This window comes from Artemia sp. Qi Xiang Cuo, chromosome 20 (genome assembly GCF_049724085.1).
Source record: "Artemia sp. Qi Xiang Cuo chromosome 20, ASM4972408v1, whole genome shotgun sequence".
Lineage (NCBI taxonomy): Eukaryota > Metazoa > Arthropoda > Branchiopoda > Anostraca > Artemiidae > Artemia > Artemia sp. Qi Xiang Cuo.
In genome coordinates this window covers 48,561,441-48,587,976 of record NC_142813.1, presented here as the reverse complement: position 1 = coordinate 48,587,976, position 26,536 = coordinate 48,561,441, and the positions used below count along the sequence as shown (strand labels likewise).

The 26,536-nt window shown below is 35.0% G+C and overlaps 1 protein-coding gene across 1 annotated transcript in view; it reads left to right on the top strand.

The window, feature by feature from the left end:
- The first annotated feature begins 8,828 nt into the window (after positions 1-8,828).
- aos (protein argos) overlaps positions 8,829-26,536 on the top strand; it is a 49,005-nt gene continuing 31,297 nt past the window's right edge. Inside the window, exons 1-2 of the mRNA XM_089105961.1 lie at positions 8,829-9,194; positions 18,587-18,591. Coding sequence (XP_088962087.1) covers positions 8,876-9,194; positions 18,587-18,591 — 324 coding nt within the window. The 5' untranslated portion in view covers positions 8,829-8,875. The remainder of the gene's footprint in view (positions 9,195-18,586; positions 18,592-26,536) is intronic.

Here is a 26,536-nt window from a genome sequence, read left to right as displayed (position 1 = left end):
TTCTTAATTTTTCAAAGTTCATTTTGAATTTCTTTCGCTGAAATGCAAGAGCTAGAATATTTCAGTAGTGTTTGGTTGTGGTTTACCTTGTCACAGTTACATTTTCTTGATTTTTCAAAGTTCATTTTGAATTTCTTTCGCTGAAATGCAAGAGATGGAATATTTCAGAAGTGAAGGTTGTTGTTGTAGAGGGTAACATGTTAAGTTTCTTGTTTTATCAAAGTTCATTTTGTTTTTATTTCGCTGAAATGCAAGAGTTGGAATATTTCAATAGTGTTTCCTTGTGGTTTACCTTGTCACAGTTACATTTTCTTGATTTTTTAAAGTTTATTTTGAATCATTCAAGAAACGGGATTAAACACGTTTTTAAACTACATGCTATTTGCATGCCTTTCTTGGCACCTTTCCAAACGAGTGGAGATTCCCCGCTGGTTCCTACACATTGCAAAAAGTGAGCAGTACGAAAACTCCACGTTTTCAACCAGACTGGTTTTTAGACAACACACCCACAGAGATGACACACACACATAGAGACGAGACACGCACACACACGACACAAACAGAGTCATAGTGAGAGAGATATGCAAAAGTTGGGTTGATCTAGGTTCACTTAGAGTGGCGCGCCACTCTAAGTGAACCTAGATCAACCCAACTTTTTGGATATCTATCTAACAATGACTCTGTTTGTGTGTCGTGTGTGTGCGTGTCTCGTTTCTATGTGTGTGTGTCATCTCTGTGGGTGTGTTGTCTAAAAAAACCAGTCGGGTTGAAAACGGGGAGGTTTCGTACTGCTCACTTTTTTGCACGGTGTAGAAACCAGCGAAGGCTTCCCACTCAGTTGTAAAAGTGTTACGGACAGGTAAGCACGTAGTATGTAGTTTAAAAACGTGTTTAATCACGTTTCTTGAATGATTCAAAATGAACTTTGAAAAATCAAGAAAATGTAACTGTGACAAGGTAAACCACAAGCAAACACTATTGAAATATTCCAACTCTTGCATATCAACGAAATAAATTAAAAAAAAACTTAGAATAATAAATAACCAGTACATCTTACACGGTAAAGCACAACCAAACACTACTGAAATATTCCAACTCAAGAATTTCAACGAAAGAAATTCAAAATGAACTTTGAAAAATCAAGAAAATGTACCTGTGATAAGGTAAACCACAACCAAACACTACTGAAATATTCCAACTCTTGCATTTCAACGAAAGAAATTCAGAATGAACTTTGAAAAATTAAGAAAATGTAACTGTGACAAGGTAAACCGCAACCAAACACTACTGAAATATACCAACTCTTGCATTTCAACGACAGAAATACAAAATCAAAAATTAAAAAACAAGAAAATGAACCTGATACAAGTATAATAAAAAACAACCAATCCTGAAATATTCCAACTCTTGCATTTCAACGAAAGAAATTAAAAATTAACTTTGAACAATCAAGTAAATTTATAATTGAAAATGTAAACCATAACCAGACACTACGGAAACATTCCAAATATTGCTCTTCAACGAATTCAATTCAAAATCAACTATGAACAATCATCAAATTGTAAATTTGTTGTGGTAAACCACAAGCAAACACTTTTGAACTAGTCCAAATCTAGCATTTCAACGAATGAAAATCAAAATGGAATTTTAAAAATCATGAAAATATAACTATGACAAGGTATACCACAACCAAATACTACTGAACTATTCCAAATCTAGCATTTCAACGAAATAAATTCAAAACGATTTTTGATAAAGCATGAAAATGTAACTGTGACAAGGTAAACCACAACCAAACACTACTGAACTATTCCAACTCTTGCATTTCAACGATAAAAATTCAAAATGAACTTTAAAAAAACAATAAAATGTAACTGTGACAAGGTAAAACTGAGTCTCTCAATCCCTGTAAAGCTCTTTTAAAATATAAAAAAAATAATTATTTTACACAAAAATTTATTTTTTAATGAACACCAAGTAAAGAAAAACCACACGGAATCCGGCAACTGAGTCTCTCAATCCCCGTAAAGCTCTTTTAAAAGATACAAAAACTACTTATTTAAAACAAAAATTTCGTTTTTAATGACCACCAAGTAAAGAAAACCACACGGAATCAGGCAACTGAGTCTCTCACTCCCCTTAAAGCTCATTTAAAAGATACAAAAACTACTTATTTAACACAAAAATTTCGTTTTTAATGACCGTCAAGTAAAGAAAAACCACACGGAATTAGGCAACGAGTCTCTCAAACCATGTAAAGGTCTTTTAAAAGATACAAAAACTACTGATTTAACACAGAAATTTCTTTTTTAATGACCACTAAGTAAAGGAAAACCACACGGACTTAGGCAACTGAGTCTCTCAAACCCTGTAAAGCTCTTTTAAAAGATACAATAAATGACCACCAGGTAAAGAAAAAACCACACGGAATTAGGCAACTGAGTCTCTCAAACCCCTTAAAGCTCTTTTAAAATATAAAAAAACTAATTATTTAACAAAAAAATTTCTTTTTTTATGACCATCACTTAAATAAAAATCACACGGAATTATGCAACTGACTCTCTCAATCCCCGTAAAGCTCTTTTAAAAGATACAAAACTACTTATTTAACACAAAAATTTCGTTTTTAATGACCATCACGTAAAGTAAAACCACAGGGAATCCGGCAACTGAGTCTCTCAAACCCCGTAAAGCTCTTTTAAAAGATGCAAAAACTAATAATTTAACACAAAAATATCTTTTTTAACTATCATCAATTGAAGAAACATCACCCGGAAATAGGAAACAGAGATAGTCCATTAATGTAATTCTACTTAGATATTTACAAAACTCATGAATTAACACAAAAATTTCGTAGGCTTTGATCCCCCAGTAAAGAAAAACAGCTCGAACGTGGGCAACATAGGATATCTAACTCTGTTCATCTAATTCAAAATTTGCTTCACATGACACACCAATACTAAACCTCAAAACGTAATCAGGCCACAGAGTCTCGCAATCCCCTTAAGGCTCTTTTAAAAGATACAAAAACTACTTATTTAACACAAAAATTCTGTTTTTAATGACCACCAAGTAAAGGAAAACCACACGGAATTAGGCAACTGAGTCTCTCAAACTCTGTAAAGTTCTTTTAAAAGATACAACAAATGACCACCAAGTAAAGAAAAAACCACATGGAATCAGGCAACTGAGTCTCTCAATACCTTTAAAGCTCTTTTAAAAGATGCAAAAACTAATAATTTAACAAAAATAATAAGTTTTTAATTAAAACCAAGTAAAGGAAGACAACAATTACTAATTAACATGATAATCAAAATAAAATAAAATATAATATAATAGCATAACACAATCCAAATATCAAAACCAAATATCTTTTTAAATGAAAACACAGTAAATAAAAAACACACGGAATCAGTAAACTGAGTCTCTCAATCCCCCTAAAGCTCTTTTAAAAGATACAAAAACTACTTATTTAACACAAAAATTTCGTTTTTAATTACCACCAAGTAAACAAAAACCACATGGAATCTGGCAACTGAGTCTCTCAATCCCCGTAAAGTTGTTTTAAAATATACAATAAATACTTAATTAACCCACAAATTTCGTTTTTAATGACCACCAAGTAAATTAAATCCACATTGAATCAGTCAACTGAGTCTCTCAATCCCCTTAAAGCTCTTTTAAAAGATACAAAAAATACTTATTTAAAACAAAAATTTCGTTTTTAATGACCACCAAGTAAAGAAAAACCACATGGAATCCGGCAACTGAGTCTCTCAATCCCCGTAAAGCTCTTTTAAAAGATAAAAAACTACTTATTTAACACAAAAATTTCGTTTTTAATGACCACCAAGTAAAGAAAAACCACACGGAATCAGGCAACTGAGTCTCTCTAACCCCTTAAAGCTCTTTTAAAAGATACAAAAACTACTTATTTAAAACAAAAAATTAGTTTTTAATGACCATCAAGTAAAGAAAAATCACACGGAATTAGGCAACTGAGTCTTTCAAACCCTGTAAAGATCTTTTAAAAGATACAACAAATGACCACCAAGTTTTGTTTTTAATAACCACCAAGTAAAGAAAAACCACATGGACTCCGGCAACTGAGTATGTCAAACTCCGTATAGCTCTTTTAACAGATACAAAAACTACTTATTTAAAACAAAAATTTCTTTTTTAATGACAATCAAGTAAAGAAAAATCACACGGAATTAGGCAACTGAGTCTTTCAAACCCTGTAAAGCTCTTTTAAAAGATACAACAAATGACCACCAAGTTTCGTTTTTAATGACCACCAAGTAAAGAAAAACCACATGGAATCCGGCAACTGAGTCTCTCAAACCCCTTAAAGCTCTTTTAAAAGATACAACAAATGACCACCAAGTTTCGTTTTTAATGACCACCAAGTAAAGAAAAGCCACATGGAATCCGGCAATTGAGTCTCTCAATCCCCGTAAAGCTCTTTTAAAAGATACAAAAACTACTTATTTAACACAAAAATTTCGTTTTTAATGACCATCAATTAAATAAAAATCACACGGAATTAGGCAACTGAGTCTCTCAAACCCTTTAAATTTATTTTAAAAGATACAAAAAATGAACACCAAGTAAAGAAAAACCACATGGAATCAGGCAACTGAGTCTCTCAAACCCCTTAAAGCTCTTTTAAAAGATACAAAAACTACTTATTTAACACAAAAATTTCGTTTTTAATGACCACCAAGTAAAGTAATACCACACGGAATTAGGCAACTGAGTCTCTCAAACCCCTTAAAGCTCTTTTAAAAGATACAAAAACTACTTATTTTATCACAAAATACAAGCAAGCAAATAACATGGGAATTCCTATACACGCAAGCAAATAACTGAGTTATTTTTACGTCACAATTTTTCAACTTAAAATCATTCTAATTATAGCATCCCATTCCTCATTCTTTAATTACCCGTGAGGCATTCTTAACCATCACAATACCGTTACGCAAATATCTTTTCGCAAAAAAATCGCAAATGTCCATCAACTTTGAAGACTGGTCATTGGCTATGCATCTTTCAAACAGCGAAGAATATTGAATTTTTTGATCCTCTTGGCCTATCGTATAAATTCTACGTTCCATACATCAGCAACTTTATTGAAAGCAGTGGGAAAACTATTATTGAAAATGAAAGAAGAATACATGATTTAACAACTAAGACAGGTGGTTTTCATCCACTACTCTTTTTCATGTTCAGATATCGTGGCTACACCTGAAAGCAGTTTCTCGACATCTACATTGACTTACTTGAATCGAACGACTTTTTAGTGGATAAAATACTTACAAGTTTATTTAATATTGTTTTTTGTGCCCTAATAATAAAATTTTATAAAGATGTATGTTAATTTTTTTTTAATAAAAAAAATTTATATACCTGATAAAAAACGACATTTCTAATCTTTTAGATCTAATCAGCTACTCGTTATTTGTCGATAACGACTAGTGCAGGTAGATTATATGAATTCACAGTGTACTGATCCTGATGTACTGCAATGTCAGGGTCACATTTTCTACAGTAGAGTGTGACTTCACTCTTGTCATATCTCTTTGTATAGTCAATGATACTATTCTCATTCATTCTATAGAATTCACATGTTTCAATATGCGTATTTGAAGCAATTTCACAAACAGTGTCCTCAAGTGTCGAATCACATTCTGTCACTGCCAAATAAAAATCAGTGGGCTTATAATCAAAACACCCATTGTCTTCACAACAATGACGTAGAAACCATATTCTCTTGTTGTTCAAACAGTTGAATCTTTGACCTGGTTCCTCCTCCCAGAACAATCTAAAACCACGACGATACCAATCTCGTAGCAATAAACTAAAATCACGGATAGGATTCTTTCCAATCACACCGGTATATGTACTCTCCCACTGCTTACATTTATCATAATGACAATTGGAGCATAGGTGACCTCTAGGATGAGAGTCACACACCTCCTCAAGACAGGAATTACAACCTTTAATTTGTACAGCATATCCTCTATGCAATTTACACGGGTTGCATAATCTACACTTTTCATAATACTCATCAATCATTGTGCAATTCTCACATGATGACCAACTACCCAGTGTGTATATACATAGTGGGCATGTATGGAACATTTTGTCATGTGTTGACACTCTCACTACCACAATGAAACTGAGCTAGCAACATCAAAAAATTGCCTGAGATAGAGAGAGAGAGAGAGAGTAAATCATCCTTGAGCACCATCTTTCTTATGAAAAAAAGTCCTAAATTTCTAAACTAATGTTTAAAAGCATATCCACAATATCATTTTGCCGTGTCGTGATCAATATATCAATAAGTTGTGTAAATGCATTTGAACCGAGACGTAGAAGCTTCATACAGTAGTCTTATGACTGAGAATCTGTTTTCATTATATCAATAAGCATTCCCTGAGAAAATATCTTCCTTTGAATAGACAACTCTAGAAAATCATCATCTAGAATCAAACGTTTGTCCATATGAATTAGATTCTTCATGATTCGATCTTTCTCTAATCTATCCATTTTTTAGAGTCCTAACTCTCTCACAACCAACTTCAGACTAATCAGAATCTCTTTTTGTACTCAAAATATACGCTTGTCTACTATATAAAAAAAAGAAAAAATACAATTGATTTAGAAACAGTTTTATTGAACATAATTACAATAATAATATTCAATAATGCATTTTGTTCTGATCAATATATTTCGATAGAACATCTAATGCTGACCGAAGTTTATTTATATGGAGAATATTTACTTTTCCAGCAAAACACAGTTGGTCCTCCTGCTTAAATTTGCTTAATGATATCACGTATCTAGCATACATAGTGTCCCATTCAAGACATAGTCTACAGCCAGCAGTTATTTCCACAGCCACATTGGGTCCTCGTATATCGTTGCTGCTGCTGCTGTCGGTTCCATCATTAATCTCCAATAGTGTAAATGCACCACTCATTTTTTCTCCACTAATATCCTCTCAAATAAAAAACTATTCTCTTTGAATTCAATTCTCTTACTAATATGAATTGTAGTGAAAACCATTCCTTATATTCAAATCCTAATCGCCAATCAAGTTATACACGTTCCTCTTGGCAAAGAGTGTGATGACCCGTAACTACTAGAAAAACCTGTTTGTACGGAGGGGCCATAGAATTCAAAAGACCTAATCTACTAACATACCGCTCGATGCCTTTTTTTACACTCTTACGAACATAATAATCGCTTCTATCGGAAATTCAAATTTACCCACCCCCACCCCCTAATGTGCAAATATATACCCTGAATTGTAACCACACAAAGAAGTTATCAATAATAGATAAGTTATTGAAAAGCGGTTAAAAACATACAACTAGTTTATAAATAAGTTGTTCAAGAGTAATATATTCCAGAAATACTTATTTACAACAATTCAGACCTCATTTATTAGGCGAGTCAAATATAAACGTTTTCCAACAGTTTCAAGTTTTTCGAATGTTTTTGACAAAAATAGCGCTGAGTTTTGCAATTTAAAACTTTGCCATTGACAATTCATGGTATATTCGGTACTGGTGCATTATGCGGGCACCGCGAAAGACTGTATCAAGGAAACCTGTCACGAAACCCGTCAAATGGGCTATTTGCAAGAAACCTCTATAGATAAATGATTGCAAAGCCGTGGTTTCTCAATGAGTTACAATATTTAAACGATTGTTTTTTTGAGTTTAGAGGGGAAAAGGTACCTAGGTTAGGTTAGATTACGTATTTCATATATGCTATAAATAATTTCTGAGACCACACTGGCTAATCATGATAAACAAAAAATCGCGAAGAAAGGAAGAAAACGAGGACAATTAACAGCCAGTGAAAAAATTGAAAAATTATGCAAATATTTCGGTCAAGACCTCCGCTTGACCGTCCTCAGTGCAGAGGACGGTCACTGAGGACTCTGCACTGAGGACGGTCAAGCGGAGGTCTTGACTGAAATATTTGCATAATTTTTCAATTTTTTCACTGGCTGTTAATTGTCCTCGTTTTCTTCTTTTCTTCGCGATTTTTTGTTTATTAATATATGCTATGCTTTAAACCCTACTCCCACCCTCCTAATGTGCAAATATATAGCCCAAATTTGATTCTAAACTATTATATATTCATCCTATTCTATTTAGTTTCATTAGCATTAACCAAACTTGACTTCTTCGCGGTGGCTGCATAATGCACCAGTACCCAAGGGCGGATCCAGGATTTTCTTAGGGGGGGGGGGAGGGGCGCAAAATAGGTTGATCCGAAAAAGAAAATTTAGGGGGGAAGGGGGCGCAAAATAGGTTGATCCAATAATCTTGCGTTAGGAGCAAGTTCAATTAATGGAAACTTGAGTTAATTAAGTAAATTACACTACTTTAGACTACGCTAGAGGGGGGCGCCCCTCTCGAACTTCCTCTGGATCCGCCACTGCCAGTACCGTATATTCCAATTCAAGGTATATATTTGCATATTAGGGGGTGGGGGTGAATAAATTTGAATTTCCGGTAGAAGCGATTATTATATTCGTAAAGAGCATAAAAAAGGCATTGAGTGGTAAGTTCACTTTATTTGTAAGTCAATAATATTAACCGCGAAAAATTTACCCTTATCCGAATTGCTTGTTTGGGTTTTTCCCAGCGATAAACAGTTTTCTGTTGCTCAGTAGAAATTTAACAGGCTGATACTTTTTTTATTCTTCCAATGCGGCCAAATCGAATACCCGAACTCCGCCTAACTCTCTTTATTTTGCCTTTACGTTCATTCATCACACCTGCATAGTAAGGAAAGACTATAAAGCCTTCAAATCAATACACAATCGTCTTAGTGAACAACCACACTTGGCAATATGTATATACCCGTGATGAAATTACAGAGAATGGTGAAACAAAAAAATTCTGAAAATATGACAGCCGAAGAATGCCACAGACTACCTTACCAGGACAGTGTTGAACTGATATCTTCTCGAATGCCATGCGAAGAGAAGTGTGGAGGAATTCGAGTTTTGAGACCTTTTCGATGTAAAACATTATTCAGTTCTGTCATTTTCCTTTGTATTTGTTCTTCTTCGGCAGTTAAGTTGCCTATTTTTGATAATTCTCAGGCTGATACTTCTACAGTGCCTCGGAAAGAACAAGCAGTACAAGTCTTTTACCAAGGAGGGGTGAGTTTTCTTCTCTTTTATTCAGTGGCCCCAATACACGGGATGGGCCAATTGCCACCTTTCTCCCCTTAGATTTTGGAAAAAATACCTTGTTAATTTTGTCGGTAATTACGATATGCATTCAAATGTAATTGAAATAAAGTTTAAACTGATGATTTTGTTCTTTTCAAACTAGCTTATTTTTTTCTTGTTTTGTTTCTTATTTTTCCTGTATGTTTTCAAACTATGTTTATATGTTTAAGCCTTGTAAAAGTCAAGCAGGTCGAGTATTTTAACAGGGGGGGGGGAGTAATTATTTTATTCGGCTGCCCCAATTTTTTGCCTTCTTCCCTCCCTTAGATTTTTGAAATTTTCAAGTTAATTTTGCTCGTAATTACAGCACGCATAAAAATGTAGTTGAAACAAAATTCAAATTATTGATTTTGTTCTTTTCAAAGTATTTTTTTCTTAAGAGGCTAAATTCAATTTAGATCAAGACAAGCGTATTTCAGGTGTTGGGAGTGGTTTAGAGTGGTTACGCCCCCCATTTTTCTAAAACGCATGCTAGATTATTTAAAGTGAGAATTTCAAAATTGTCGTTATTGCATCCCACCCGTGGAAAGACATATTTTTGGTCATAAGTATATATATATACTTATTTTAAACAGCCTAATTAACAAAAAGTGTAGGGGAACATGGGGTCGTTATAATACATAATTATCTTTGAAGTATGTATACCCCCATTCCTCCAAAGGGCACTGACATATGACGAGCTTGGATAAACTTTGGGTAAATTTTTCGTTATTCATATTATTGACTTATGAATAAAGTAAACATACCATTCGATGCCTTTTTTTATGCTCTTTCCAAATATAATAATCATTTTTGTCGGAAATGAATTTTACCCCCCCCTTATATATATATATACCAATTCAGGGTGTATATTTGCACATTAGAGGGTGGGGGAAAGTTTAAACTTACCTCTCATTTACATAAGGAATAAAATTCACCCTGCCCCCCTAATGTGCAGATATATATTGTGAATTGGTATACATAGGGGTGGGGGTAAAATTCATTTCCGACAAAAATGATTATTATATTTGGAAAGAGCATTAAAAAGGCATCGAGTGGTAGGTTTACTTTGTTCGTAAGTCAATAATATGAACAACGAAAAATTTACCAAACTTTGTAGCATAAAAGCAAAACTTTCAGAAGCAGGTTTACAGTCAGAATGAAGCCTAAAGAAACTGTGTATAGCCCACAGTAAAGAGAATATATTCTCTTTACTATATTCTATTTTAATATATTCTCTAAACTGTGGTTGAGCCTTATACTACTACTACTAACAACTCATCGCAGCACCAAGCTGCCAACACAGCTATGCACGCTCCTCCTCCATCCCAATTGGTGTATCTTGATTATAAGATTTTAAAGAATTTCCCAAAATGTGCCTTAGGAAGGAAGAAACTAAAAGCTATTCAATGTCATATTTTATCAAAACGACACGTTAACTTCTTTAGTTCCATTCGCTCAAGTTAAACAAAGTTATTTTTGCAAAATTTATGGAGTCCACTAGAATAATGCTAATATATATAAAAATCAAAGCAAAAAAAATATTCAATTTAAAAAAATTATATTTAGTCTATGCCTTAAAATCTTTCTCAAAGCTTTGGAATTGAATGGTCAAAACTTAGAGTCAAAGAATAGTAGACTCAAGTAAAATTATGGACAAATTCAGTTTTTCAGAATCAAAACGGGTAACCCGTCCTCCGAAGAATTTTTTTGCTTTAGAAATAGGGAGGGGTGGACGTAGGAACTTAAGAGTGCCTTCCCATTACATAATTTAGGTTCTCAATCCATTCGTGAAAGTTTCAATATTTCAGCACATTTTTGGAAACATCCTAGGGCTATATCCAGCCATAAGGGGGGAGGGGAACTGGAATGTAAATAAATTGAAAGTGAATATTGGGCCTTTCTGATTAAATGTTATAATTATCTTTAAAATCTTTAAATAGATTTCTTCTTAATTTTTTTCATAATGAAAAGAATGAAATCCATCGGATAATTATTTCCCGTCGGAACCGGGCAAAATATTATAATGCTAGATAGGTTGCTTATAACATTAAAATTTGTTACTTAATATGTAAATTTTAGGGTAATATCTTAATTTAATATGTTGATTACTAAATTAAAAATTTAGTTAATTAATTTAACTAGTTAGATTATGTTGATTAAAAATTTAGTTTCTAGTCAAATCTGACTTTACGTCTAGATGTATGTTAAGCCTAGTTTTAACTGGATTTGGAATGCCGTACGAACTCTAATGAATCGGATAATAAATCTGATATAATATAATTACAAAAATTAATAGACTGTCATACAAAGCATATAGCCTACAAGGAAAACCAAAGAGATACTACTTTCCTGTAATTCCATGGTCAAAAGTGTGTTTTAGTTTCATTGGTTTAAATCTGTAACGTCTTTTCGTAAGCCAATTACATTATTCCCTGATAAAATGCAATTTCACCAGAGACAAATGACCCTGACTTTTCAAAACCTGATTGGTAAAAACGTAAAATTTTCAGCCAGTGAAACGAAGGAAGGGCGAAATTCCTCCTACTTGATTCTGCTGTGTGAAATTGTAAGCCAGTAAATGGAACGAACATTTCAGAAACAGGGGATTATATTTGCATCTATTCCTCTGTTTTTCTTTGGTAATAATAAAGGATTATAAGGTAATTTAGGCCAAAGTGTCACCCCCCACCCTAGTTAAACGTTGCTGATGAATAATAGGCTTTTGATTTTCCTTATTAGCTTTATCAAAAACTGAATTATTGGGTATTATTCTTAGCCTCATGTTACATAAAATAATTGGATGGCTTTTTAATTTGGTAAAATTACTTTAGTAGCGGATAATTAACCTGGTAGTTAATTTTGGGGTGTTATTTTCGCGTAAGACTAGGGGCCTTCCTGTTTAGACGCCAGATTTTAAAGAATTAACCCAAAAGATTTGGACTGTAATTGGATATATAAGTCTACTAATAAAAACGAAAAAAGTCGTTACTTTTTAATGCTCGCAGACGGGTGCAAAATCATTACTGAGGGGTATCCCACTCTCTGTCACCTGGTGTACATCTTAAAGCGCCACGCGGGAGCTACTTCCACTACATTCTGCCTCTTGGCGACAAATATTGTGAAATATTTTGAGTAGTTGCTGAAAAGCAATTTATTTGAAAATTGACCACGCTTACATTTTTCTAAGCAACGCGTCTAAGCAAACTGGCCATAGTGATCAAATTTTGGAGTTATAATTCTGCAAAATTGTCAAAGCACAATTCGTTTCATGAACTTTTCATTAACAAAATAAAGAAAACAGGGAATTTGTTAGGTTTTTTTAAACTCAAACGTAGTGTAATAATTTGGATTCGGCGCTAAAATCCACTTTCTGCTTGGATTCGCTTTCCATCTTGTCTTCTTGAGATATCAGTCTGATAAATGACAGGTTTCCACTAATAGCGAATCTAAAATGGAAAGCTAAGCGGATGGCTCGCGAATAACGCCCTTAATCCTAATGATTAGTATAATTTCTAGATTAGTTAAATTTATGATGAAGTAGAATTTCCTCCACTATGGTAGGAAGTCTATAACATATGGGTAAAGTAAAGATCCTGGAGGGGCCGAGCTCATTTTCCAATATAAATCTTAGCAGTGGCGTCAATTAGAGGGGCCAGGTGGGCATTGACCCCCTAAAAAATTTTTGGCTCGTCTAGATTTCGATAAATACCTTTTTTGGTATTTCCATTGAAAAGGGCGTTGTATTCAGATTTCTCTGGAAAATATAAAAAACATTGGTCTCCTTAACCCCCCCCTTGTCAGTAATTTTACGCCCCTGTATATAAAAAAAATTGTTTGTCCTTGAAACTGTTGGCAAACTAAAACCAGAGGGGGGGAACTGCCCCTTGCCCCATAGCAATTTATACCCCTAGTCTATAAAGCTAAGAGACTAGAAACAAAAAATATCAATATTTTATTTCGCCACTGTACTGAGGGGGTTCCACCTTCTGCAAAAATAAAATTGATTAAAGGCTAATAGAACATAAGGATAATGGATGTTTTTTGGCCGTCTTACTTCCGGGAAGGTGCTCCCAAAACAAATTTAATGTTCCCTAGGTAAATGACTAAAACACTCAATTTGTGTCTTAGGCTTAATGATTTACTGAATTGGGTTGTCTCCAGCTAGGAGTGACTTCAGTTCAAATAATACAAGCGTTTGCAACGGTAATCCCGCTCAACAATTTGGAAAGTCTGACATTTAAGCAGCTTTCAAACTACCTGCGTAATTTTATATGCCAGGTTGTTTAATTACGTTATAACCATACATATTTAATTAAGTTATGTCTTAAATGTTGACGTAAAAATCCATAAGAGTCATATCATCGTCTGAGATCATCCGAAGCATATTATAGAAAAACTTCCCCCAAGTTTTTGCCCTCCCATAGACTTTGAAACATACAACTTTTGGGTATTGTAATTGAAAATGCCATTTTTTATTCTTATTGAAAAAATAGGGAAAACAACAAAATTGCCCCCCCCCCATCCTAGATCTTAAAAAATACCTTCCCCCCTTCCCAATATTTTTGTGAGTTCACGTCACTGGGAAGATGGAGATTCAAGCTCGGACAAAGTTTGAAATACTTCCTCCGAAATTGTTTATCAATTTATTTTTAAAATTTATTAATTGCTCATCCAAAAATTTCCTTTTGTTGCTGTGTTGAAATTTTCCACAACGTAGCATAAAGGTATGAAACAGAAAATTCTTAAAATAGCTCGAGAAACTCAGGACTAAATGCTTTACTATTAAAATTTGCTCCTTAAGATTACATAATGTTACTAGGGGCGTAATTGACTATTTGGCAGGGGAGAAATGTCCTCTCCAGTACCCCAGTTCCCCCCAGCTGAAATTTAGTTTCTGCAAAAAATCTTGTCAAAACAAAGATAAGCCTACATAATTCAAGCTTCCAGCGAAACAGGTCAGTTTTCTTTAGTATACCTTTGCCTTTATGCTAATATGTGGGTCATGGCTTTATTTGTGGCTTCATTTAATTTGGGAAAATTGGCTCCAACTTTGCCCTTTCCCCCAGGATTTTGACGAAATTCCGCCACTGAATGTACCATATAGTCTTAAATTGTGCTAGTGTGAAATAGGGGTTGGTACGATTTCCATGGGCGTAGGCAGCATATTGTCTAGGGGGGGGGGCAGATATTGTCTAGGGGGGGCAGTCGATAGTGTGATGGAGTTTTATCAACTGCTTTTTCCAAACCATCTGCTTTTTCAGCCATATCTAATGTAAATTTGAAGGTCTAGGGGGGGGGCAGCTGCCCCCCCCCTACGCCCATGACGTTTTCTGTTTCTTTTTCTTACCGTTTTTTACTGTATCTGTTTTTCTTAAACCCGTGTTTCTTCATTTTCCGTGTTTTGGTTGCGAATCCGTGCTTTTCAACCAAATTTTAAGGTTCTCCTGTTTCATTCCTGTCTCCTGGTTCTCCTGTTTCATTCCTGTCTCCTGGTTCTCCTGTTTCATTCCTGTCTCCTGGTTCTCCTGTTTCATTCCTGTCTCCTGGTTCTCCTGTTTCATTCCTGTCTCCTGGTTCTCCTGTTTCATTCCTGTCTCCTGGTTCTCCTGTTTCATTCCTGTCTCCTGGTTCTCCTGTTTCACTGTAAAATCATTGTACATCAAAATTGAAATGTTTAGTTTGGTAGATGGATAGAACTAAATCATAGCCATAGAGGAATAGTAAATATTTGTCTCTCGTTGATATGTTAAATAAATAAAAACAAAAGTTTTTCTTGCAGAACGGAGCGTAAAGAGCGAGGTGTTAAGAAGGGGGCAACCCCCCTCATATACGTAATAATTTCTGTTCATTTTAAGTTTTAATGTTGCTCTTTACTTTCAGTTAATAAAACATGTTTTTTTTATTTAATTTCTGATCGTTTTTTTTAACGTCAGGATTTATGGCTCCAATTCCGCGCAAAAATCCACCTCCCCACGGAAATATCTTCTGGACAATCCAATCCTGCCAAAATTAAATAAAATTAAATAAAAAAATAAATTAATTAAGAAAAAACAAGTTTTTTCAACTGAAAGTAAGGAGCAACATCAAAACTTAAAACAAACAGAAAATTATTAGCTACATGAGGGGGGACTCCCCTCTTCTCAATACCTCGCTCTTTATGCAAAAGTTTTCTTTGAACATTTAAAAATCCTTATTATTCTAATTAAAAGGCCCGTGTGTTACAGGAGACGTTCTTAAAGAATTGGAACAAAAAGTCAAACATTAGCGTAAAGAGCGAGGTATTGAGGAGAGGGCAGTTTCCCTCATGATATAAATAATACTTTCTGTTCGTTTTAAGTTTAGATGTTGCTCCTCACTTTACGTTGAAAAAAAAACTTTTTTTTAATTTCTGATCGTTTATAAAAAATGCAGGGACATCCGGCTCCTTTTCCATGGAAAATTCCTTCTCTCCGCAGACAATCCTTCCATGGAAAGTGACTCACACGTAAAATACCTCTCTCCGCCCCCCCCCCCCCCGTACCAGTAAAGTTCTTCTCAGACCATTCCATTCTAACTGAAAATTCCCCCCGAAAAATTTTTTTCGGACAGTTCCAGGTGAATATTTTTTCTTAGCGCACTTTCATTTGAAAAGATTATCTTTAAAATCCTACCGGAAATCCCCTCCTCCGTGGAAAAGCTTTTCTGCAGATAACCCACCCCCTAGTATAAAAATACTCCCGAAGAAAATACCCTCTGGAGAATTTGCCCCGTGGAAAACTCCCCTATGGCGAACTTTTCCCGTGAAAATCCCCCCACCTACGGAAAGATACTCTAGACAACTCCAACCCGATAAAAATTTCCACCCGGACAATTCTCCTTAACGTCTTCACATGTAACATTAAGTCGGCAAAGAGAAAGAAAGACTAATAAAAAGAAATTTATATAGGAATTCTGGCAAATTCAGGAATTCTCCCCCTGTGTAACATTTCCCCTGGAAAGTCTCCCCCCCCAAAAAAAAAACTTGCCTCTCCATGGAAAATTCTCCCCTCAGAAAATCCCCCAAGTAGAAAATTCACCCCTCCCCACCCTAAAAATGTATACATACTTTCCAATAACAAATAGGCTACTTATACCTAAACAATGGGCAAAATTTATAGCTTAAAGACCTATCCCTAGAGAATGGGAGGGGTCGTTTTATCTTCAAAGGCATAGTTTGTGGGCCTTTCAGCTATCCTGAACAAAATAGCTATCTGAAAATTTTGATCAGACGACTTTGAGAAAAAAGGAGGGTGAGAGGGGGGCTAGTTGCCCTCCAGTATTTTTGGTTACTTAAAAAGAGCACCAGAACTTTTAATTTTCCGTTCAAATAAGCCCTTTCCCGATATGCTGGGACTATTGGTTCGATACGATCACCCCTAGGGGGGACAAAATCAACAAAAAACAAATAAACACGTATCCGTGATCTTTCTTTTGGCAAAAAAAAAAAAAAAAAAAAAATTGTATATTTTTGCAGATGGGAGTTTGTAACTTTGATTTTCATTAAGATCCCTTGACCTTTAGAGTGTGTTTCGCCCTTTTTCCAAAAATAAGGCATATTTTCTCAGACGCGTAGCTTTTGATGGGTAACACTAAACTTAATGAATTTTAAATATTTAGAATCGGAATAACAATCTAATGCCTTTGACATATCTATTGATATCAAAATTCTGTCTTTTAGAGTTTCGATTACTATTGAGCCGTGCCGTTTTAATCAAACGTAGAAAAGCAAAAGATGATATTCTGAAACTTGAATAGGGACTGTAAATTTGATTTTTCAGTTGGAGGTGAATGAGAATCCACCAGATAGTTTCCTTTCGATGTACCCGTGAGAGTAGAGTCTATACATTCCGTATTTACCATAATCCATCATATTTTCTGCCCCACGTGGCCAGAGAAATGCCAGGTGGGGCGTTGAGCCAACTGGGAAAGAAAAAACGATCTGAAAGTGTAACAAAAGAGAAAAATTTGATAAGACCAAACTCCTTGTAGTCCTGACCCCCATTTCCCCTTGGAACAGTTGATTTGTGATTTGTTTATTGGTTTCAAGAATTTGAACGATATTGCCTAACTATTTGATTCTATTCTTTCTTGTTCTTTATCTTGTTTTCAATATTGATAATTCCTCCTTTCCTTTTGCTTAGTCTCGTTTTTACTTTATATTTTTTTTTCATTTACTTTTATCTTTTAACCTTAAAACTTTTACCTTAATATATTTTGGTTTTGATGGACCATTTGACACCAACTCCTCCCAATTTTGTCGACTGGTGACTGGCGCTTAATGGTATGTTGGCCCGAATGCCTCAATACACAGGAAAATAACTATATATTGTGTTCTGTCAGAGTCAATAAACTGTGTGAAATCAGAAGGAATAAATGAATAATAGAAATAATAAATAATAAAATAATAATAATAATGAAATATATGAATAATAAAGAAAAGAAAGACTGTGATTTGTGTGTTGTTTGAATTAATATTACCCCCTATTATTAATATTTGCCCATATGTTCTTACATTTTTTTCACATAATTTGCCGATTTTGGAATTTTTTAACTCCCCCCCCCCCATGAATTTAGTATTTTTATAAAATTGGGTTTTTATGGAGGGTTCTTTAAACTCTTCACTTTTGTAAGGGGACAAATTGTCCTAAAAAAAAAATAATCATAAAATACTTAACAAAAGTGACAAGATTAGGTTTTTTAACCCGCCACCTGCTAAATCTTGACTCCCTGCAAAAAAATTGCCTTTACTGTGGAAAGATTGAAAATTGAAGTTTCAGAGCTGCTAATTTTCAAATAAGTTCAGTAAAGCCTGAGAAATTTAAAGGAGAACATCTGAAGGTGTCAGTCAGGCACATAAGCTGCATTTTTCTCTTTTGCTGGGGTAGGAGGGAGAGGGTAATAAAAAAAAATTACATGATGATTTGAATAAAAAGTACTCAGATATTCGGAAAAGCTTAGAATTTCCGAGGGGTCCAGACCCCAAGGCACCAAACTGTTGGTACGAGCCCGGGGCTAATGAGTAATAAAGTTATAAAGTTATGTCTGTGATAGAGACTTGTCAAAAAGAGGGATATTTGTTACAAATAGTAGGGCAATGAATGTCATATTGAAGATGGTTAAATAATTAACTATATGTTTGTAATAGTAGGCTACGTGATAAATAGAAATGTAAATAGACCAAATTAAAATAACAAAAAAAAAATGTAAAAGTAACACATAAAGTTGGCAAAAAAAAGTTGTTGACAAGAAATAGTTGGCAAAAAGTAAGGTACTTATATATTATCCATACCCTACCCAAGAAGTGAAGTGAAACAAGTGACAAAGGTGAAGTTAGGTTAATCCTAATAAAATATACACAAATATGATGCAAATATAATAATTTAGTAACAAAATTATGGAAAACACAACAGAGAATTATGGAAAGCAGGCCGCCCAGAACCCATTAAATAAAAAAAAAACGAGTTTTTTTTTTAACTGAAAGTAAGGAACGACGTTAAAACTTAAAACGAACAGAAATTATTCCGTATATGAAAGGGGATGTCTTCTTCTCAACGCCTCGCTCTTTACGCTAAAGTTTTGTATTGTAAAAAAAAAAGAGTTGTGAGAAAGTCAAACTTTAGCGTAAAGAGCGAGGCGTTGAGGAGGGGACAGCCCCTTTCATATACGGAATAATTTCTGTTCGTTTTAAGTTTTAACGTCGTTCCTTACTTTCAGTTAAAAAAAAACTTTTTTTTTTTCATTTCATTTTTGAACGTTTTTGAATTAATGCAGGTTTCGATTTTGGCTCAACGTACATGAACAATTAAAACAAAATTTGCACATTAATTTTACTTTTATTTGGTTAAATGGCTTTCTCGAAACTTGTTTAATTTTATTTACGAAAATATTTATTAGTAATAAATATACGTAAATTACGAATTAACTTACGTAACGAATTTCTATATTTATATATTTTTAATACGTATATTAGGGGGCTCGCCCCCGAGTCAATACATCGCTATTTAAGGGAAAGTTCGAATTTTGTTCCGATTATTTAAAAATTACACCTTAATAACAAAGGCCGTTAGTTATAATAAAAAGCTCTTATGAAAGTACTAAAAAATCTTTGGCTTAAAGAGCGAGGTATTGACTAGGGGGTGAACCCATCATACACGTAAAATTTTCTGTTCGTTTTAAGTTTTGATGTTACTCCTTATTTTCAGTTGGAAAACTTGTTTTTTTTATATTTAATTTCTGATATTTTTTTAAAATAATGCTGGGAAATCCGGCGCCCCCTTCATAGCAATGTCCCTTCCCCCATGAAACCTTCCTTCATGTAAAGATCTTACTACAAAACCCCCGACCAATCCACCCATCCCCCCCACTACCAGAAAAAATCCCCCTTGAAAACGTCTGTATACTTCCCAATAACCAATACTAGCCTATATGTTAACATTGGGTAAAGTTCATAACTTTCAGCCCCCCCCCCGGGGACTTCGGGGGATTAAGTCCTCCTAAAGGACATAGTTATCATATTTTCAACCATGCTGAGCAAAATGGCTATCTCAAAATTTTGATCAGGTGACTTTAGGAAAAAATGAGCGCGGGAGGGGGCCTATTTACCCTCCATTTTTTTTTGGTCACTTAAAAAGGGCACTAGAACTTTTAATTTCCGTTCCAATGAGTCCTCCGAGTCGTATTTGAGTCAGAATTTTTGGATGAGATCGGGATAATACGTAAGTACCAAAAGTAATTTTGCAAACTTAGCCAAAGTTAAACAACAATTCTAGCAAAATAACACCACGAAATGCATTCGATATATTTTCAATCGCAATTTAGGTCCCCAAAAATATTGACAATATTTGGGTTTTATTTGAGTCGTATTTGAGTTTTAGTTGATTACTCTTTGCTACACAAGAACCCCAAGCTCTGTTGACTCGACCCCTTTTGATAATCGAAGTTGTCTCACTTGTATGGATACCCATGCAGTTCCTGCAGCTTTAAATCATCAAAGATGTACAAATAAAACAGGCCCCCTTCCCTTTCAGGAATCATCCTAGGTCTTTTTATACCTGAAAACCCCGATTTACCCAAAGTCTTCTTCAGTTGGGTCAAAATTATGAAGTTTTAGGACAATACCAAATTTTTGTCAGTATTTTCAAGTCAAATCATAAAAATGAATTAGCAAAGCTAATAGTTAGATTTCACTACGGTTTTCGTTCTTAAGCAGGGCCGTATCCAGGATTTTGAGGTGGGGCATACAAAATGATTTGTCGTTCGTTTTTTTTACAAAAAAACGCTTCAAAAAACGTATCAAAAATTTGGTTATATGCATTCTTGTTACGTTTTACGAGCCGGACAAACTTCTTTTTTTGGGGGGGCGGGGGCGGGTGCAAACCCCCTAGAACTCCACCCTCTAGACACGGCCTTGTCCGTAAATATTTAAAAATCAAATATGTTAATTCCTAGAGACAGCGCCACCTTCAAAGAAAGCTAAACCTTATTGAGCTGTTCGGTGCCATATATTTTTAGCTTGCTTTTTTGATTTTTTACTACATTGCAATTTTTAATTTAGCGCCCGATACTACCAAAAAACTGCACAGTTTCAAACTGATCTTTTTCCATTAGAAATTTAATTCCTGTTTTTTCCTAATAATTAAGTTACATATGGTTGTGTATGTTTCCTCATAGCCAGTTCGAACAATTAGATTTCATTCTCACTGCCCTTGGTACCCTGAAGGTTGCCTTCTCCATGGCCCCCGTTAGAAGGTAGTGCCTTCTCCAATTCTACCATCAGTACTTGATGCAATGGTCATCAGAAACCGAAAAACAGAAGCCAGAACCAGATGTAAGACAGAAACTAGATGTAAAAAACTAATATTATTCGATAATTTGAATTAGGTGTGCCTTGAAGTGTGAAAAACTAGGATTTCGAGGGGGCCTGATCCAGTGATATTAATTCACTGAATTTTAAGGAGGGGGAGGGAAAAATGTATTTTTAGCTGTAGAAGGGGCAAATTTGTCATTTTTTAAGTTTTTCAATGGAAACACCGAACAAAGGCATTTTTCAAAGAAAATCCCCAAAATAGTATTTTCGAAATTCATTGTGGCAAACGCCCCCTCCTCCAGTGGAAGCAATAGGCCTTGGCCCAAAGCCGTTCTTTTGCATATGTCACGGATGTGTTCCTTTTGTCGCTACAAGACATACGTGTTATGTGTTACACGTGTATGTTACCGAGCTTGATTACTTCTGTTATGGCCAAAGCCCTTAAACCCCACAAGACCAGTTTTTTCTTCGATCTGCCTTTTCATTTCCGCTTGCAATCGATCAGCTTCCGTTTTGAACTGATTCTGTCAGTTAACTATTTATAAAAAATGATTGATAGAGCACATACAGCTACCTAACATACCGCTTTGCATTTGATTACTTTTTCAAACTTGATCTTTCAACATCTTGTTCCATTATCATAGTCATTTCGAACAATTACTATGCAAAGCAGATAAAACGCTTATAGCCAGCCATAAGGTAAATTTCATTCATGCGTTTTCTGCTCCATGAATACGCGCTGCGCTGATTTTATGAATGAAGTTTCGATGAGAGAATTCTCTTCATTCATGGATTTTTGCTTGAGTGAGCTCAAAACCCCAAGGCAGTAGCATTGAGATAAGAATAAACATCACTTCCGGTTAGATTTTGATAAAAGCGACCTTTACCATGTACTTTGCATAATAACTTCAGTGAAGAACCAAAACTTTAGAACATCCCTGAGATTATTTTGAGTAGCCATATACTATCTGGAGAAAACACACACTGCTAGTGCCAGTGGCGTCAACGTAGCTTTAAAAAATCTAGGGGTGTAGCGATTTGTCAATATTTCCCATGAAAATGCCAAAAGAGGCATTATTTTAATTAAAATACGGTACTTGGGCACTATATGGGCCTTTACAAGGAAACCAGTCACCAAAAACCCGTTTTTTTGCGGGTTAATTCAAGAGAGCGCTATAGAATAATGCTATGCATAGCGTGGTTTTCATTGGTAAACCGCTGTTTTTGGGGTTTAGGAGGGAAGGTGCCTAGGTTAGGTTAAGTACGTATTTAATATATGGTCTGCTTTACCCCCCCCCCTAATATACAAATATACAGCCCAAATTTGTTTATAAACTATTATATATTCAGCCTATTTTATTTGATTGGCATTAACCAAATTTGACTTTTTAGAAAGGCACATATAATTCCCAAGTACCGAAAATACCCCCCCCCCAAAGAATTATTCAAAATATAAGAGGGCACATGCCCTCTCCCCCCAATTGACTTTACTGGCTAATATGAGTCACATATGGGAACGGTCCAAGGGCCTCGGAATAATACACTTTGACCAAATGTGTTAAAACACTAGTGACGGTGTAATCCACTTCCCCAAATATTGAAAGAAAAAACCGAATCGGAATGTCTCGAAACACACGTAAACCGAACTTTTGTCCATATAAGGGAATTTTCTTTTTTTCTATTTTTTGGATTTATTTTACTTTTTTTATTTGCTTTATGAGGCGAAAGCTTACAACAATCTCGGAGTTCTTTTGGGTCCTGGAACACTATTTGGAGGAGAGGCTATCTATCTTTCACCCCCCCTGATGTATAAACATTCAAAAAATACCTTCCAAAAAGAGGAAACAATAAAATCACTTTTGGTTGGGTTTAGTAAAAGTGACCTTTCTAAAATAACTTTGTATAATAATTTCTGGAGAGAGGGTAAATTTTAGAACCCCTTTGGGGTTCTTTTGGGCAGTGGAACGTACTTTGAGGAGATAGCTGTAAGGTCACGAGGACCTTACCGTCCCCCGTACGAACTTACCATACCAGCCCCTTTACATCCCCCGAGGTATACAAATTCGTTCTAAAAATGCGAAAGAATAAACGTCGCTTCTGCTTTGATTTTGTAAAAGAGATCTCTACGAAATAATTGGCATAATTATTTTTGAAGATGGGGTGAAGTGTTGAAACTCCCCTGGAATTGCGGTTAAAGACTAGGATGTAGTTTCTACTACTTTACCAGTAGGGTCAATTGGGGGTCGTTGCCGCCTCCCTTGCCTCTATAGATGTCAAAAATATCCCTCTTCGGTATTTCATTTAAAGTTCTTCTGGTACTTTCATTGAAAAAAATTGAAAAAAAAAATTGCCACCCCTAGATTCTGAAAAATAAAATTTTGACCCCCCCCCCTTTAGTTTATTTAAATTGACGTAACTATATTTTTCGCAAGTGAATGTTAAAGTATTTAACAGTATTTTACGGTATTAAAATTAATTATAAAGTTCGTGGTAACGAACTGTAAGTAAGGAGCGACCCGGCTCAATAGTAACCGAAACCCTAAAAAACAGAATTTGGATACCAGTAGATACATCAAAAGATATCGGATTTTTATGCTTTCAAATATATAAGTTTCATCAAATTTAGCCTAACCCATCAATTTAGTCTAACGAGCCTGAAAAAATTTGCCTTATTATCGTAAAAAGCTGAAAAACCCCTTAAAAGTGATACAATCTTGATGAAAATTAAACCATCGGATTCAGCGTAACAGAAAACCCTACTGTAGATGCCTGCAAGCGTCTATCTACAAAAATGTGGAATTTTGTGTGCTTTGCCAGAAGAAAGATCACGGATGCGTGTTTATTTGTTTTTTGGCCTTTGTTGTTGTTGTTTTGTTTGTTTGTTTTTTTTATTTGTTTTTTTGTTTGTTTGTTTGTTTTTTTTGTTTTTTTTTGTTTTTCCCAAGGGTGATCAGTATGGATTCATTAGTCCTAGATTATCTCGAGAGGGTTCATTCGAACGGAAATTAAAAGTTCTAATGGCCTTTTTAAGCAACAAAAAAAATTGGAGGGCAACTTGGCCCCTCCACGCTCACTTTATCCCAAGGTCGAGCCAATCAGAATTTTGAGATAGCCATCTTGTTCAGCATAGTCGGAAATCTAATAAATATGTTCGTTTGAAGATGACTTAATGTCACTTACAGTTCCCGGGTAAGGGCTACAAGTTAAGAACTCCTTTTCCATTGTTTACATATAGTGATCGGTTATTGGGAAGTAATGCAGATGTTTTCAGGAGGGATTTTTCTGGCGGGTGGGGGCTTGGAGGATGGGATCACATTAGGACGGATCTTTGCATATGAGGATTTGCTTTCATTTGGGGAAATGGAACATTTCTATGAAGGGGGCACTTGTTTCCCAACTTTATGTTACAAACGTTATCATCAGTAATAACATAAACATAACAAGTTTACGAATTAAACTTTATGCTAACGAACTTCTATGTGCATAGTGTTTTTAATACGTGCTATCTAGGTTGGTTAACGCCCTCTATGATTCAGGACCTTTGCTCTTTAAGCTAAAGTTCGAATCTTGTTCCAATTCTTTAAATGACCGTTTAGATTCTTATAGGCCGTTAATTAGACTATATAGCTCTTATGAAAGTACTAAAAAATCTTTGGCTTAAAGAGCGAGGTATTGACTAGGGGGTGAACCCAATCATATATGTAATATTTTCTGTTCGTTTTAGGTTTTGATGTTGCTGTTGTTACAGTTGAAAAACTTATTTTTTTATATTTAATTTATGATCTTTTTTAAATAATGCTGGGAAATCCGGCGTCCCCTTCATAGCAATATCCCTTCTCCCACGAAAACTTCCTACATGGAAAGATCCTCCCACATAACCCCCGACCCACTCCCCCCCCTACCAGAGAAAATACCCCTTGAAAACGTCTGTATACTTCCCAATAACCAATACTATATGTTAACATTGGGTAAAGTTCATAACTTTCAGCCCTCCCCCCGGGAACTTCGGGGAATTATGTCATCCTAAAAGACATACTTATAAAATTTTCGAACATGATGAACAAAATGGCTATCTCAAAATTTTGATCGGGTGACTCTGGGAAAAAATGAGCGTGGAAGGGGGCCTAGTTGACCTTCGTTTTTTTGGTCACTTAAAAAGGGCACTAGAACTTTTAATTTTCGTTCCAATGAGTCCTTCCACGATATTCTAGGACCACTGGGTGGATACAATCAACCCTGAAAAAAAAACAAAAAAACACGCATCCACGACCTTTCTTCTGGCAAAAATATGCAAAATTCCACATTTTTGTATATAGGAGCTTGAAACCTCTACTATGGGGTTCTCTGATACGCTGAATATGATGGTGTGATTTTCATTAAGGTTCTATAATTTTTAGGGGATCTTTCTCTCTTTTTTCGAAAATCAGCCAAATTTTATCAGGCGCGTAACTTTTGATGGGTAGGACTAAACTTGATGAAACTTATATATTTGAAATCAGAATTAAATTCTGATTCTTATAATGTATCTGTTGATATCAAAATACCGTTTTCTGGAGTTTCGGCTACCATGAGAGTTTCGGCTACCGGGTCGCTCCTTACTTACAGTTTGTTGCCACAAACTGTTGGATTACCCGCTTTACGGGTATCTTTTTCTTCATTTATTGGACAGTCTATAGCGCTGTGTTCCAATTAGTGAAACACTACACTTGTACCTCTTAGGCACGTGCACAAAAATTATTTTCAGAGGTGGGGGGTAGAAAATCTTATAATTTGAGTAGGAAATGAACAGGAATTGGCAGAAATATAAGAATTGCGGATGAAGAGGGTGTCCCTGAGACACCCCCAAATAATTATGGTTTCTTTATAGAGGAGATATTGAAGTTTCAGAGCCGTCTGAAAATTTTGTCAGAGGGAAAGAAGGATTACTTTCCTATATTTCCATGGTAAAAAGTTTACTTTAATTTCATTGGTTTATAGCTGTGATGCATTTTATAAGCCAATCACATCATTGCTTATTTCTCGAGAGCGAAATAGCCCACCTTCTTAAAACCGATTGATTTTAAAGCCGCCCATATAAAATTTTAGAGTAGTGAAAAGAAAAAAAAGTTAAATCCCACCTGATTGGTTCTACTGTGTGAAAATTTAAGCCAGTAAAAGAGTGAAAAGCTTCACAAGTAAAGTCTCTGTTTTCCTATGATTAAGATTTTTGCAGGTCTTTGAAAATTGAGATTTCATAGCTATTCCAGGAATTATTTGTGTAAGAGCTGTTTATTTAGGAGGGATGTACTATTTGAAAATCAAACTCTAGGTACAAATTGAATTTGAGTACGGCAAGTATACATTTACTAATGACTTGTTTTGTTTCGAAGCAAAGTACAATTCATAAATGGTTTCAGCCTAAATTACTCCTTATTATCCTTGCATTAACTGCTGATCTCCTTTTCCTCTGAAATAGCTAGACATAAAAA